This window comes from Xylocopa sonorina, chromosome 6 (assembly GCF_050948175.1).
Source record: "Xylocopa sonorina isolate GNS202 chromosome 6, iyXylSono1_principal, whole genome shotgun sequence".
NCBI lineage: Eukaryota > Metazoa > Arthropoda > Insecta > Hymenoptera > Apidae > Xylocopa > Xylocopa sonorina.
Genome location: NC_135198.1, coordinates 10,504,416 through 10,518,456, shown reverse-complemented (window position 1 = coordinate 10,518,456; position 14,041 = coordinate 10,504,416). Strand labels below are relative to the sequence as shown.

Here is a 14,041-nt window from a genome sequence, read left to right as displayed (position 1 = left end):
GTGATTTGGGAATGCGTACGCAATGTGTGCTCAGTTTGAACTATTTTAATGGATCTTCTGCGCAGATTATGTCACTATGAAATCGTATTCCGTTCGCATTTTTACTTTTTCTGCGTAAATCGCATCACATTGTTTCATTTACATAATTTTATGATTTTCTGTATTAAAAACAATTTCTATTATTACTTTTTATTAATTATTAGGTTATACGTATGGGAGCGTGAAAAGAGGTACGCGTTGAAAGAATTAAAGTGACACTGAATGTAAAATAAACATTTTTACATTAAGTGTAGCAGTTCAGTACTTAAGAATATATATTTTGTACGATTAGTATTTTACTAATCGTGATAATTTATTTGATGGAGGTTATCTTTTGATAATATCATATTTACACGCATCGTTTCAAATGTTCTATTTCATATCCATTGAATCAAACGGATTAACTTAATCTAAAACTATTCTCATTTCAGACCGTCTACATATGTAATATAAATATAAGATGCAAACTTTCCAAGTTAACAATTATAAACCATATGAAAATATATATTAACATGATTCATAACAGCGTGAAACTACATATACATAAGTTTATCGTCTAATCACTTCTCTTCTGCTTGAAGTACTCTTGCCTGAAATTTTTATTCATAATCCATCCGATTTTTGTTCTTACTTGTACTGGCGGAATTAGCGCGAAGATCTTCTGTATTCCATGGCTCCAGTAGCCTGTGCTCGAATCCATCTTCCCAAGCGTTACAATCGCATTTTTTGCATAAGTTTCCGCGTTAGGTACAAAAATAGTGGACACCTGTACCCTCATTGATTAATGAATGTAATGTACAAATCGATTTACGATCTGCATCCGTGTATCTGTTTTAGACTTACCTGTAACCGATCGCTGAACGCATTCATCTTTGTGTTTACAAAGAACGGAGTCAGGTGCTGTATAGTTATTCCAAATCTGGAGTACTCAGCCCTGAGTGCATCGGAGAAGCTTCGAATGTAAGCTTTTGTCGCGGCGTACACGGTCATCAGGGGCAATGGTTGCAGCTCTGAACCCGATGACACGTTCACGATGGCACCTTTTTTACGTTTTTGCATTTCCCCGATTAGTATTCGCGTCATTAACGTGGTCGTTCCTACGTTAACGTTAATTATGCCCCATAATTCGTCAGCTGGTACTTCTCCGAGATACATTGGATAACTATATTGCATACCCACGTTGTTCACTGGAACATGTTTATAGTGAAATAAGGACTAGTATAAATGAATAATGCACGAGAAAGACGCACGCTGCGCGCTAATGATTTCCGATAGATAATAATCGTATTTCATAAATGAAACAACGGATTAATCAGTATCGTGGTCAAAGTGAGGAAGAAGTTTAGCGGTCTGGTAGCTCAGTGGTTACACACCTAAGATACCAATCGGAATGTCTTTCAGCTGTTCTGCGAGTTTCTCGAAAATCTCTCTTCCCTTGGTGAAATCTGCCACTATGATCTTTACTTCGACCGTCGGATTTTCTTCTATAATTTCATTTTTGGTTATCTCCAGTTTCTTCAAGGTTCGACTGATTAGTACCAAATTTATCCCTCTCGCGGCTAATTCCTTCGCGTAAGCTTTGCCGATTCCGTCGGTGGACCCGGTCACAACTGAAATTTCAATAAGATACGTACCTTTATGAAAATGCTTGTCAAGCGTTAAATAAATAATGTTTGTACCAGAGTGTTACCTGCCCATTCGCCGAATTTTGTTCGTAGATCGACGGGTTTCGAATCGATTATCGGCATGAAGATCTCCCATAAGGCGCTGATAACATTGCTGATAGAACTGGAAAGTAGCCAAACGAACAGCAATCCGATCAGCAGCCAGAATGCTATTTGCAACATTGTATTCCTTTAACAGAACACGATTTCGTAACTTATAATCCTAATGTATGTCGTTTATAAGTGAAGATTTTTCCAACTAATTATTCATTGCTGATGAATGAAGTTTATATTATTTACCGAACGGCGTGTTGCGATTAGATTAATGTATGAATAGTTTGATTTCCATGTAGTTTTATCACTTTGTTCGTGTCACATAAACAAGTTCGTAAGCATTAAGTATTTTTCGATTATTTTCTTTATTCACAGGTTTTTTACGCTTTTTTTTTGAGGGACTGACTCCGATACGATTCGATAGCCGGAAAGAATCTTCGAATCCTCGGTTTATCAAAGAAAAAATATTCAAAAAGAATATATCTACGAGAGTAACGAATAATAATTCCATCGCGCGCATCATCATTCAAGCATCCATCATACCATATGTTAATTTACTCGATTTTTCATTTAAATGCTAAGTTCGAACTGCCAATGTACGTTACCGCGTTACCTAAGATCTTGGAAAAGTAGTATATCTCTCGTGGGTACTACAGCACAAACATTTGACGATTACTATTGTGTCATCGCATTGAATTTCGTGAATTCCCGAACGTTGCTTCTTCTTTTCCTTCTTTTATGGGTTTTGCCGATTGCTTGTCCCTTGTCACCCAGTTTCCCGATCGTGCTCGATCCCCTTGTCGTTTCGTATCGGTTATTTTTGAACGATGGTCAGTGAACGAAAGCCGCAGCAAAACTAAAGGCCTTCGCGGCAGGTGGAAGGTATACACAAATGGCGATTGGAGGTAAGGCACTTTCTCTGGTTCCTCTACACGACACCCGACTCAGCGAATGACGACGATTTGGATGAGAGAGTCTCGTACACTCGAGGCACGCGAACCGATAATATCATTTTTTTGCTTTTTGTACCCGGGCATCGTCACTGATTAATTTCGAACGTGTTGTCGATAACATTTTTCGTTTTGATACACCGAGCGCATTATTTCGACTTTAATTTCAATTATTAAACAGCCCGTAATACCTTCGTAATCGCCGGCAGGAATGCCACTTTTTCTGCACCTACGATCATCGACAGTTCTGTATTCTGAATGTTTTTCCTTGTTGCGTGAAATCATACGGAGCTACGATTGATATCGCGGAGTTCGATGTAAATGATTTATAAAGTATAATGTAACACGGGTAATAAAATTACGACCAGCGCATAATTTCATCGATTTTCCTCGTTCGTTTGAACGAGAAAAAAACCGCTTCGCGGTATCGGAATTGATTGCTTTCCTCGTTGCGAAAACATGTACAACGTGCCCGTTCAGCAGTTTGTTTGCTGATCAGAAGGATTTTTTTGCGAGGTTGATTGATCGAACAATCTAATAAGTTATGGAGAGAAAAAAAAAATCATAGAGTTCGACGATATGCGTCACGACGGTACATCAATTGGTGTAATTCTGCTTTATCGAATAAAAACGGAGGAGGGAGCTAATAAAGGATAAAGTTCTACCATGACCCGTCGGACGAATTTACCACAGCCGGTCTTTGAATTTTTGTGGCAGTGGGCAGAGGTGAGCGGTCGAAAAGTGGGAATACAGGTGATGAAGGAAGATCGACGCGTTCATCGTCGAAGAAACGAGGACGAAATGGTGTAGATCCGCGTGCGCGCGCGAGCAAGCTCGTTCGGTTTCTTTCACTTCTACAGACGCACAACTCTACGTTCCATCCTTATGTCAGAGGGTCGCCCAGGCGAGGCAATAGCCGTTTGTACATCGGCCCGGCAGTTCGAGTCTTTCACGAGGAGCCGCGTGTTTGTCTTTCGAGCTTTTGAAGTTCGTGCACAGTGAGTTTCCGAGGCACACGTGCGCCGCACGTTTTGTTATAATCGTCGAATCGAAATAGAACGAAAGATCTTTCGTCGGAGGGACGCCCCAGTCAAATGAGGTCGTTCTTTGAAAGGGGCCATTCGTTCGGGACATTCCTCGTGGAGCATCGAAGCGTTCGGTAACGCGGTGTCGAAGCTGTTCCAGCCAGCTAGGGTGGCATGCCACGTAGATTTTGGCAGCGTCTAGTCGAATCTTACAACGCGTAACAGGTGAGTCCCTCTCATCTTTTCTCGATTCAAGGGCGACGAACGCGTGCTCGAGCAATTATTCCGCTCCGGATCGCTTATTTCACGGATACCGTGTTCCAGTTGACAGTCGACGTTTGACTGTGTTCGATACCTGTGCAACCAATCTATTTGCAGTTCTTTCCGATTCCAAAGACAGCGATAAGTCACGTTTATCATCACGTTCACGGTTACTGGGGAGAGGAGAGAATCGTGTGGTGCCTCGAGGAATTCCAATGTCATTGCGCAATCGAATACGACATTTCATTACCGACGCTGCTCACCATTCAGTTGGTCTACCACTTCATTGACGTAATGAATTTTTAACACCTATTATTCCATTCGTGACAACGCTCGTTTTTGTGCATTACCCTGCACTGATATCGTGGACAAAGGTTATCGATGAACAGTCGAGAGGCCGGTCGATTTATCTTCCGAACGATGAATCGTATGTTCCTGTGCCGTTTTCGAACTTTGTTCGATATCGTTTGGATAAAATCAGTTTTTAACAAAGAAATCGGACGGCAAATGTTAAAGCCGAACGAAAATCGTTACGTGATTTTATGAACATTCTGGCTTTTATCGTCGAAATTGTGCTGTGTTGCTGTTACGAAGAGATAGTGTTAAGGTCTCTGTGAAGTGTTAGGATTAAACTATACGTCAGTTATAACGGGCATAGTAATTTTATTGCTATAAATATCTATGCCTGGATTACCGACGCTTCGACTGGTATTTAGCGCAGAAGTTTTGCGTTTCCACACCGAAACTCGTGGTCGGATCAAATAAATTTCATCTCGATACGCAATCAATTGTGCGATTTTCACAATTGCAAGATACTTAACACGTAAACGCCAGGGTGGTTGCTTTATAACGATATTTATTTAATCCACGATCTTGCGGACATTATCGGTTGCGTAAGATTACCGCGATTTACTTTTTAAAGTAGATTTTTAACAGAAACGTTCCGTTACATGATGTCGTAGTTTAAAAAAGATGAAACACGAATTACGAAATTTAAGAACAGGTTTTTGCGCGTGGCAATTCCCCTAGGTGGCTTCATTTTTTCTTGAAGTAGAGAGAAATTTCGTCCGGTCTCTGTCTTTTTACGAAACAGTGATTTAATTTCAAGGTGACACGAATTATACGTAGCCCACTTCTGGTGCTTATTAAAGGAAAGGTACGCTCTAGATCTCTAGATGTGAAACGTACCGTTGCACTGACCATTCAGAACTGGCTCCAAAGGAACTTAAATCAGAACAGAGCTGAAAACGGAGACGCTTGGCCTTATTTGATTATTACAACTACCTACAGTTTCCCGTTTCGTGCCTCGACTGTTTCGTTAATTTCCTGTTTTTCTTTCGAAATCGCTAACTAATGTGTGTGCTTCACGCACGATCGTTGAACGCGCCATTCGAATAAAGTTAATTGGCATGAATGGCGTTTAAATTGAAACAAGACAGTCGCTGGGTTGCTGATGTTTCTCGAGCGATTAGAATTTACTCGCCAAATCTCGCAGCTCATTCCAAATATTCACCTTTTATCAAAGCAAACGATTTCCTCATCGCGCGCCTCAAGGATAAACTCTTCGAGCCGTCCTCTTTCTCTTTCCTCTGTTAAATTCGATATATTCCTTGTGATCCAAGAATATATCCTTTTTTTGCAGGAGGAAGACTTGATAAATAATCGCGTCGTAAGATAAATCAATGCCCCGGGTGGACGAGAAGGACGATGACAGAATGCCAAGTTTGGGGGATAGCTGCGCTTCTCAATATTTTAAGTTGGGTGGTATTCGCAAATGTAGCTGGAGATCCTTTCCCAATGAACGACAATAGGAAAAAGTCCTTCGAGACGGATGACTTCGTCTACTCCTGGACAGGACCCAACGCTCTGGCGAGATCCGCGTTGGTCGAACGTCAGGAGAGGTTGCAGTACAATTGCGAGGAGATTGTAGGTGACAAGGACTCTCAGAGCCAGGACATAAATGCAGAATCGTTCAGGAATATTCTCGTCGATGAGCAGCACGAACTCTTGTATTGTTACGTTCCGAAGGTACGTCAATGAAACTCGAAATAAGCTAGCTTGTCAGATCGAATCAGTCGAAAGAGTTCAGATGTCGAAATCTTCGAAATGCAGCGGAGTATTCGATATTTAAGTATCCTCTGCATACCAGTTGTAATTAATAGCAGTAACTTTCTCTCGGACCGTGTCAGATTTTCGTTTCTCGACGGCAATTACGGTCCTGTCGTTCTTGCGACACTCATAATCGTATGTTTTGAAATCGACGCTCGTACACGTAGCGTATTGTTTCGGATGGTGATTGCCGTTAAATGCATTACCATAAACGGAGGCCACGTTTCTCATTCTAACCGTCCGCCCGTGGCCCCAGGTTGCCTGCACGAACTGGAAACGAGTTTTGATGATCGCCACGGGGAAGTGGCCAGGTAACGATCCCATGGAGATACCAGCCGATCAGGCGCATTCTCCGGGCACCTTCCAGAGGCTGAGTAACTACACGCAGCCCGAAATAGAACGGATGCTGGCGACTTACGACAAGCTGATCGTCGTGAGGCATCCTTTGGAAAGGTTGTTGTCCGCCTACAGGAACAAGCTCGAGCCGAAACGCGAGGGGAGCTCGAGATACTTTCAAACTCGTTTCGGCCGGAAGATAATCAAGGTACGTTGATTTTTTAACGTCTCCCGTTCACTCCGGATCGCTCCGCAGAGATATCAGAGGAATGTAATACGAGGGGGGGCTATTTTTACAGAGGTATCGGCGAAACGCCAGCGAACAATCGTTGAAGAACGGCGACGACGTGACGTTCCGAGAGTTCGTCGAGTTCGTTACGGACAATTCGTCGAACGAGACGCGAAACGAACACTGGAATCCGATATACGAGCTCTGTCAGCCTTGTCTGGTTAATTACAATCTCGTCAGTAAGTACGAGAGTTTAGTCGAGGACGCGACGGAGGTCTTGGAGCGGATGGGCGTCGAGTCAGTCAAGTGAGCGTTCAACCTTTTTTTCCTCCACTTCGTTCTTTGCTAGTCATCATCGGAGTTATATAAATTACGTTACGTCATTTTCCGTTGCAGCTTCCCAGCAAAACCGACGAACAGCGAGCCGACCGCGAAGAAACTAGAGAAATACTATTCCACCCTTACGTACAGGCAGCTTCGGAACTTGGCAAATTTGTACAAACTAGATCTAAGGCTGTTCGATTACTCGCTGGAGGACGTGTTGGGATTCTCGTTGGCGTGATTGAATATTCAATCAGAATTCCTCAGAAGAATACGCTTCGAATCGTGAACAGACGCGTTAACGGTTAAATAGGCTTTAAGTATTTACACAGTTCTATGTGTTACGCGAGTCGCCTGATCGTGTCCTCAATTTGCATGCAGCGGTTCGCATGCTCCACTCGTACAGATTTATGTATCGCACTTCCTTGGACGTTAATTAATAATTAACGAGCCGAACCATAAGATGCACGGCATTAGGATCAAACTAGTTCCCGTGTCGAGAGTATCGGAGCGAAGATACTTCTCCTCCGCTCCTCTGTCGTTAGCCTCCATACTTTTAGAACCTTGTGCCAACAGCTAAAAGGTATAAAAACGGAGTAGATAGGTTGTCTGTGCCAATGAAACGTTCGTTGATTACTTTATTCGGAGGATGCGATTCTCTTCCGGCCCTCAGATTTTAAATATTTATATTTTACATATCCAAAGGTCTCTCCTTCTTTCTTTACGTAGACAGTTAACAGCTTGTGGACCTTACGAATGGTGCCCTATCGAGCTTACTATTGCAAAAGAATTTCTGCCATATTTCTGTACCTACATTAAAAGTAACATGTACAAAATATACGACTTACATTCCTTGTAATTAATCGATTCGCAGTGTCTATTGTAAGTTACCAGTTTCGCGTTCGTCGATACATAAATGTATAATTAAAATCGCGGACAAAATAAAGAAATATTTTCTCTAGTATTCCAGTTTACGTGTGTGTACGCGTGACAAAGTTAACTTGTCGAGTAAACTGATTGAAGTTTCATTTCCTTCACTGATTCATCGATGGCTTAAGAACGTTTAAAAAATTGGAGGAACTGTGTGCATTAGAAACGGTTGGTCACATCGGGATATAAAAGTCACGTGCCTTCGGTAAATGTTATGTAAGCGGCGATTCAAAGCTGAGATTAGATATGTTGTCCATCGTGGGGTTAATGTTTGGTTTACAGTTTAAAATTAGACGAAGGCTTGGAAATGATGAACGATGTTAGCGCACATTAGTTAAAGAGGAGCCGTCCCGCGCGGCTTTAATCGAACGGTGAAACTCTGTGAACGGAGTTTCGTCGGGAACGGAAATAGCTTTAGCTATCGATCAAATTGAAGAAGCCCTCATGCTCGAACGTTGTTCGAAGTGAATCGATTTATAGTTTTGTTCATTGACTCTATTATCTTTGTTATTGTAACAAAACGGAATGCAGAAGAAGTTTCGCGGGATGTCGATAATTTTTTTCAACCGTACGTCTACTTAACATTTCCTAACGAGTACTTTAATCAAAATGCGCTTTTATGGCTAGAAATTCATGTTTCTGTTATAATTTTGCGAATTCTGTCACGATTCCAAGTTGAACGCGTGAATGTTCTCAAGAAGAACTTTCGTTTAAAAATAAAAATTGATTTTTTTCTCGTCTCTCGACCGAAGCTGTCAAGGACTGTCTCTTGTGTCACGTTATAATTAAATTATCACCAGCGATGTATGGCTCGCTTGTGCTCTATTGGCTGTAACGCTGATTGTCAGTAATACACTTGCTTAAGCGCTATCTGCGTATCAATAGTACTTACCTTGCAAACTTTATTAATACAACGAACGATAAGCGTAGCTTGTACCACGATCGTATGGATAAGTAGACCTAATATTTCATTGACAAATCATTCGGAAAGAAATAGAATGGATACCACGTAGATGACGAATTTAAATAGAAATCCGAAGGAATGCATGGTCTCACTGTTTCCGAGCATTTGTTGTTTTCGCAGAAAAAGTGCTCGGTTCCTTAAAAAGAGATCGCGAACGCATTCACAATCAGATACGTTCTCGATCGTAATCGATCGTTGATCGGAAGATCGCAATCTCTCGCGGAGGCCGTTCACTTGTTCACGATTTGTGGATCGCCATATAGATGACCTTGAACCGGCGTGTTTTCCATCCAATGGTGATCATGAATCGATCCGGAGCTTTTTCCACCGAAGCTGTATCCAATATTCACGATGCTTAATATAACTCGAGGTGGCAGAACTCGTCGGTTTCGCACCAATAAAAGACGGTGGCGGGACCCGGGCTACCAATCCTGGATCAGAAGTTACAAGGGAAGGTGCAACGCGACGGCATCCGCGATCGTGCTGGTGGGGATTTAACACGGTTCCTGGAGGAATTTCGGGATCTTCGTTCAACCGTGGATCCTGCGTTGAGTTGATCTAGTCTGAGATCGGACGCAAACTGGCACAGTGCTTGGATCCACGATCCACCTTCGATCCACCTCAGATCTCATCGTTCAATTCCGACACGTTTCCGGTGTTTAACTGGCTTTTTCAATCGTCAACCGGCATTCGGAAGGTTTACCAAAGTGATCATTCGTAGTGATCGATCGATTAACGGAGTGAACGAGAACTCAGCACGACGATTAGCATTTTCGGTAGGATTTATTTGGTTTGTCGATTAATTGTGATTACACGTTGACGTTGATTTTTATTCAGTGTCGTGAATCGTCCTCTGTGAACATCGAAAAATGCCACAAACAGGCATCGAAACGAAGAACATCCTAACCACGTACTTCATACTTATCCTCCTGCTGATCAGCCTTTGGTTGTTGTACTCGGGATTGTTCTAGCTTTAGAATACATTCCTTACCATGGTGAGTATACAGTCCGAAACCCCCTTCGTGTACAATTGCTTGCTTCCTATTGTAGTGGTCGTTGAAATCTCCGCGATAATGGTATTCGCTTCTACTAAAATTTTACCTCTTCTGGTTCTAGGAGTGAAGATTCACGAAGGAAGCACACGTTCGTGGACAACCAGATATCCTTGATCGATCCACGATCACGCAGGACACATCAGAGATGCCATATTTTTCTTTTATTTAATTAACGATTGTTCATTCTCTCTTTCTCGCTCCCCCTTCGCGTAAATCCCGTGGAAAGCCAATCGAAAATGAACGAAACAAATCATTCAATCTCTCTCAACGTACTTCACGTGTATCATTTCTATTCTCCCCGATTCATCGCGATTCTTTACATTTTACGATCACGATAACTGATCGATTAATCAAAGGGATACTTGTCCTAAGCCATAAAATTATATCGCTCAGAGACGTCCATCGTGTTTGTTGCGAACAGCGGTTGTAGCCGTGAAAGAAAAAAAAGGTAGAAAAAGCAAAAAAGGATAAAGAAAAAGGAAGAGAAAAATGGCAAAAATAAACAGAACGAAAATCTCGAATGTGGGAAAAAATATCGTTGCTCGCGCAAAGATAGAAAACATCTCGGGGTACACGGACGATGGGTAAGAAACACGTGGGCGTTTAGTCGAAAATAGCAACCGATGGTTCCAGCTCTTTTCACGGTACACGACGGCCGCAACACGTCGGACGTACAGAGAACTAAATCGGTATTTTCGATAGCACTTCCGAAAATAGACGATATGAACATATCCCGACCGATCGTGAATATTGCCACGCCGTACGCAGAACCGCGATGTTGACCAAATTTCCACGGTTATTACGCAATTTGCACGCTGGTGTTCTTCGTGGATCGTATTACCGATTCTGCCTTCGATTTCGAGTGCGCCTCGAATATTTTTACTTATAAATAGAATATCGCGGCGAGAAAACACGTTGATCGCGACCATACTTACCAGTGTATCGCGGCCAACGCATTTCACCGCAATCCTGTTCCTTTGCCACGCGCCATTAAATAAATGTAATTACTCTCATCTCTGTCGTCGTATCATTTCATAGATCTCCTTCCATGGCCACGCTAAGCTTGCACGCAGAAACGGTTTCGTTCCTATCGCGTTACATAGTCGCGACGAAAATTAATTGCATCGCCCGGCGGGCAGCGGGGCCGCGCGACTTCCGGTTTCGACACGTTTCGGGACCCAGCGCGTCCGACCGAGGTGGCGATTAAACACGCTTGATTCGCAATCCTCCCGGCGTCGCGACAACTCGCGTGGTCGGGAGATCAAAAGCGCAAAACACTGTGCATGAAATATTTTTATTTGCGTGGATGTGCGTGTCAGGTAAACGCTGCCGCAACGGCATTCCAGCAATCGCTCGAAATAGATTTAATTGCTCCAGATTCTAGGCCTGCCTCCGCGTGCCCGATCTGCGTTACACAATGGACGAAACGAGTCGCGTCGAGCAAACTATTGGCTGGACGCTCGGAAAAATTCGTGAGCCCACATTTTCGGCACGCGATGGATCTACCGAGGATCTGATAAATGTTTATTTGATCGTTGCCAGCTCCTCTCTCATTTGTCGGGCTCTCGCTTTTCTACCCATGAAGATCCCGTAGAAATACAGATAGACGAAATAAACGATCTCGGCGAAGCTCAAAAAGCTGCAACCAAGGAACAAACTGAAGATACCACCGATCGATGCTGAAACATACGTGGAATTGAGGAAATTACTTTTATTAAAACTTTTGCTTTCGAGGGAATAACGAAACTGAGCGTGAAACAGCGTGCTACCTAAAAGATAAGTTCGGTCCGCCGCTGGTATCGTTATTAATACCTCGAAATTCTGCGAGTGCATGAAGACTCTAACGATTGCAGTTTTTTCCGACTCGTTGTTGCTGTAAAGTATGTATCGATCACGTAGGATTATTAAAAAATTGAAGGTTCTAATCGTAAATAAAAGTATATAAGAAAACTCACGAGGGACTCGTTTCCATTAAGGTGATCGCGTTGGAGTAACTGTCGTAGTTGACGTTGTCGCATGGAGTCATACAGGAGCAAGTAAAATTCCCATCTTGAATGTCATTCACGATTCTTATCAGCTGTATATTGTTCTGAATGCACGAAAGGCGGTCCAATTCGCAGCGCTGAAATCGATCGACAAATCAACCGTATAAAAACTGTTGGAATCGCGTTAGAAAAAGCTTTTAGGATAGAGTCTGGGTTACTTCGATGTTGTAAAGTTGACAAATATGTTCGTAGATGTACGGTAAACATCCGCAGACGTTGATCATTGCTCTGATCCTGCAGTTCGCGTAACAGTTCGGGTATCGGTAGACGGGGAAATATTCCAAGGTGTTTTCGTCTTCCGCGATGCATACGGGAACTAATTGATTCTCTTTATTGCGATGTTGATATCCACGTGGTTTCTGAATCATTCGAGGCTCTACAGCGATCTGTAATTGTAATGGACGATCATACGCGTTTGTGATAGATAATTATTCATTTTCGCACGCCAAGTTTTTCATTTGTATTTAACGCATTACGTTCAATTCGTGACCCGATTGCAACATGTACATATCGGTATTGAGTCCAGGAAAGTCGAAACTGTGATGTATAAGTACCTGAAAAGCAAAAGAAAAAGGGTACAAATAAATTTAGGCCCTGCATAGTACGTTGTAAATATTATTCTGAAAGATTGCTGCCTTCTTCGCACCACGATGCCATTGCTATTCGTGAATTTCAAAGAATCATACGGGTCGACCTCGTTATTTACGAGCATCTCCTTATTGACCACCAGTTTCAAGCCGCTCCATCGGCCGAAATCGGGAGAGCTCAGTGGTTTCTCGTACGGTTGCCTTCTTCATGTTGTATTGGTAACAATAAGATATGAATAAAGATAACGAAATGTTCGAGATTATTAAAATGTCAATGAAGTACTTGCTTGTTATATCCTATGTAATCAGCGAGATGATAGTTGAAAGAACAACACAACCCATAAGAACTGTCCGAGGCCTTCAACGATTTAGAGCAGTCTATGCGTTCACCGGTCCACCAACACGATTCGAAAATATCTTCGCAGGGTATTAAAATTTTCAGGAAGTTCGTTATCGTCCATTTATTCGCGTTCAAGAATGCTTTCAATTTGTCCATATCATTGAACGATTTTGTCGCGTACGGATGAGTTATGTGATGGCCATATCTATATGAGATTGCACTTAACTTCGTTTCATTCTATTTGCAGATGTTGTTGATCTTTCGTACAATCTTTTGTATACCTACTTCAGTATGTTTAATGCAAATTCCCTGCTCACGTTCTCCGGCAGTACAACGTTCTCCAATATGGCCAGACGCGTTCGCATGGAGAGGGGTACAATAGGACAGATCGATACAGCAGGAAATGGTGCCTGATAGATCGGAGCGTTAAAAGTTCTCGTGTACGTGTTGATCGGGTTTTCATTGTAACGACGTAGAAACTGTAATAGCATCAAGCTTAAACCTGAAACAAAACGTGTACTGAATTTTGAGTCTCGTCACTTGAGCGACGTGTCTCGAGGAAACGACGGGTACAGACGAAACAGATGACCATAGTGCAGGTCCACAATATTTTCCCAAGGATTCCGATTTTTATCTCCGTTTTGCCGAAATACTGCAATCCATGGACGGACGTGCTTTCTAAATAATTATTTAAAACGTCCCGCAGGGTTAAAACTATTTCTTTCTTTTTTGGTGGGTCAAGCGTGCTCATCTTGTTGCCATGGATCGATTTGACATCGATGATGTTAATTTTACGTATGGGTTCCTTTGGAGTCACGTTACTTTGCTTGGAATTGAAGTATAGGGGCTTCGATCTTTTATTTCTCACTTTTCGAGGCATGGTGCACGGTGGTCTTTTACGATTTAAAAGCTTTTGAATATATTATCTTTTTCCGCTTGTGCTTCTGGCAGTAGTCGGGATAGCGTACTGATTTTTTATACGTGGAACACTACGCTATATCGAAACTCAACTGAATTGCGTGCCTGGTTTTCGTATAAATCATTCACTAGCCAGTTTAAAAATTAATTCCAACTTGCGCATCGACCGTTTTCATCGCAGCGACTTCACGCTGCACCCTACATGTATATTCAT

At 42.3% G+C, this 14,041-nt stretch overlaps 4 protein-coding genes and 1 long non-coding RNA gene across 6 annotated transcripts; 2 read left to right on the top strand and 3 right to left on the bottom strand.

Annotated features, from left to right (window-relative positions):
• Positions 1-557: 557 nt before the first annotated feature.
• Positions 558-2,455, bottom strand: LOC143424322 (inactive hydroxysteroid dehydrogenase-like protein 1). Its single transcript, XM_076896314.1, has 5 exons — positions 2,371-2,455; positions 1,730-1,893; positions 1,413-1,649; positions 883-1,226; positions 558-805 (listed from the first exon to the last, which is right to left on the bottom strand). The coding sequence occupies exons 2-5, from the start codon at positions 1,884-1,886 to the stop codon at positions 596-598; spliced, it is 948 nt and encodes a 315-aa protein (XP_076752429.1). The 5' UTR covers positions 1,887-1,893; positions 2,371-2,455; the 3' UTR covers positions 558-595.
• Positions 2,456-3,345: 890 nt separating this feature from the next.
• Positions 3,346-7,490, top strand: LOC143424431 (carbohydrate sulfotransferase 11). 2 transcript variants are annotated; one of them, XM_076896485.1, is made up of 5 exons: positions 3,346-3,448; positions 5,636-6,021; positions 6,359-6,646; positions 6,738-6,973; positions 7,064-7,490. In XM_076896485.1, exons 2-5 carry the CDS (start codon positions 5,701-5,703, stop codon positions 7,227-7,229), a joined length of 1,011 nt encoding a protein of 336 aa, XP_076752600.1. In that variant the 5' UTR covers positions 3,346-3,448; positions 5,636-5,700; the 3' UTR covers positions 7,230-7,490. The 2 variants fall into 2 exon arrangements, with proteins under 2 accessions (XP_076752600.1, XP_076752599.1); XM_076896484.1 differs by lacking the exon at positions 3,346-3,448 and adding an exon at positions 3,832-3,957.
• A 2,121-nt stretch (positions 7,491-9,611) lies between these two features.
• LOC143424423 (uncharacterized) lies at positions 9,612-10,272 on the top strand. Its single transcript, XR_013101934.1, has 3 exons — positions 9,612-9,658; positions 9,720-9,881; positions 10,002-10,272. It is a non-coding gene; the product is annotated as an uncharacterized LOC143424423 (long non-coding RNA).
• Positions 10,273-11,461: 1,189 nt separating this feature from the next.
• Positions 11,462-12,771, bottom strand: LOC143424888 (sodium channel protein Nach-like). Its single transcript, XM_076897248.1, has 6 exons — positions 12,629-12,771; positions 12,459-12,536; positions 12,141-12,368; positions 11,893-12,059; positions 11,707-11,810; positions 11,462-11,616 (listed from the first exon to the last, which is right to left on the bottom strand). Exons 1-6 carry the CDS (start codon positions 12,692-12,694, stop codon positions 11,462-11,464), a joined length of 798 nt encoding a protein of 265 aa, XP_076753363.1. The 5' UTR covers positions 12,695-12,771.
• Positions 12,772-12,840: 69 nt separating this feature from the next.
• On the bottom strand, positions 12,841-13,789 carry LOC143424887 (sodium channel protein Nach-like). Its single transcript, XM_076897247.1, has 3 exons — positions 13,483-13,789; positions 13,195-13,411; positions 12,841-13,114 (listed from the first exon to the last, which is right to left on the bottom strand). The coding sequence occupies exons 1-3, from the start codon at positions 13,787-13,789 to the stop codon at positions 12,841-12,843; spliced, it is 798 nt and encodes a 265-aa protein (XP_076753362.1).
• Positions 13,790-14,041: the final 252 nt, after the last annotated feature.

Coding starts and splice junctions, on each gene's coding strand:
- LOC143424322 (XM_076896314.1), bottom strand. CDS start 1,886: ATGTTGCAAATAGCATTCTGGCTGCTGATCGGATTGCTGTTCGTTTGG. Junction 1,227..1,412: donor CATTCCGATTGGTATCTTAG/GTGTGTAACCAC, acceptor AACATGTTCCAG/TGAACAACGTGGGTATGCAA. Junction 806..882: donor CGTTCAGCGATCGGTTACAG/GTAAGTCTAAAA, acceptor ATGAGGGTACAG/GTGTCCACTATTTTTGTACC.
- LOC143424431 (XM_076896485.1), top strand. CDS start 5,701: ATGACAGAATGCCAAGTTTGGGGGATAGCTGCGCTTCTCAATATTTTA. Junction 6,647..6,737: donor TCGGCCGGAAGATAATCAAG/GTACGTTGATTT, acceptor CTATTTTTACAG/AGGTATCGGCGAAACGCCAG. Junction 6,974..7,063: donor ATGGGCGTCGAGTCAGTCAA/GTGAGCGTTCAA, acceptor TTTCCGTTGCAG/CTTCCCAGCAAAACCGACGA.
- LOC143424888 (XM_076897248.1), bottom strand. CDS start 12,694: ATGCTCGTAAATAACGAGGTCGACCCGTATGATTCTTTGAAATTCACG. Junction 12,537..12,628: donor CGAATAGCAATGGCATCGTG/GTGCGAAGAAGG, acceptor TTTGCTTTTCAG/GTACTTATACATCACAGTTT. Junction 11,617..11,706: donor GGACCGAACTTATCTTTTAG/GTAGCACGCTGT, acceptor CGTATGTTTCAG/CATCGATCGGTGGTATCTTC.
- LOC143424887 (XM_076897247.1), bottom strand. CDS start 13,789: ATGCCTCGAAAAGTGAGAAATAAAAGATCGAAGCCCCTATACTTCAAT. Junction 13,412..13,482: donor TATGGTCATCTGTTTCGTCT/GTACCCGTCGTT, acceptor GTTTTGTTTCAG/GTTTAAGCTTGATGCTATTA. Junction 13,115..13,194: donor TTTGCATTAAACATACTGAA/GTAGGTATACAA, acceptor AATCTCATATAG/ATATGGCCATCACATAACTC.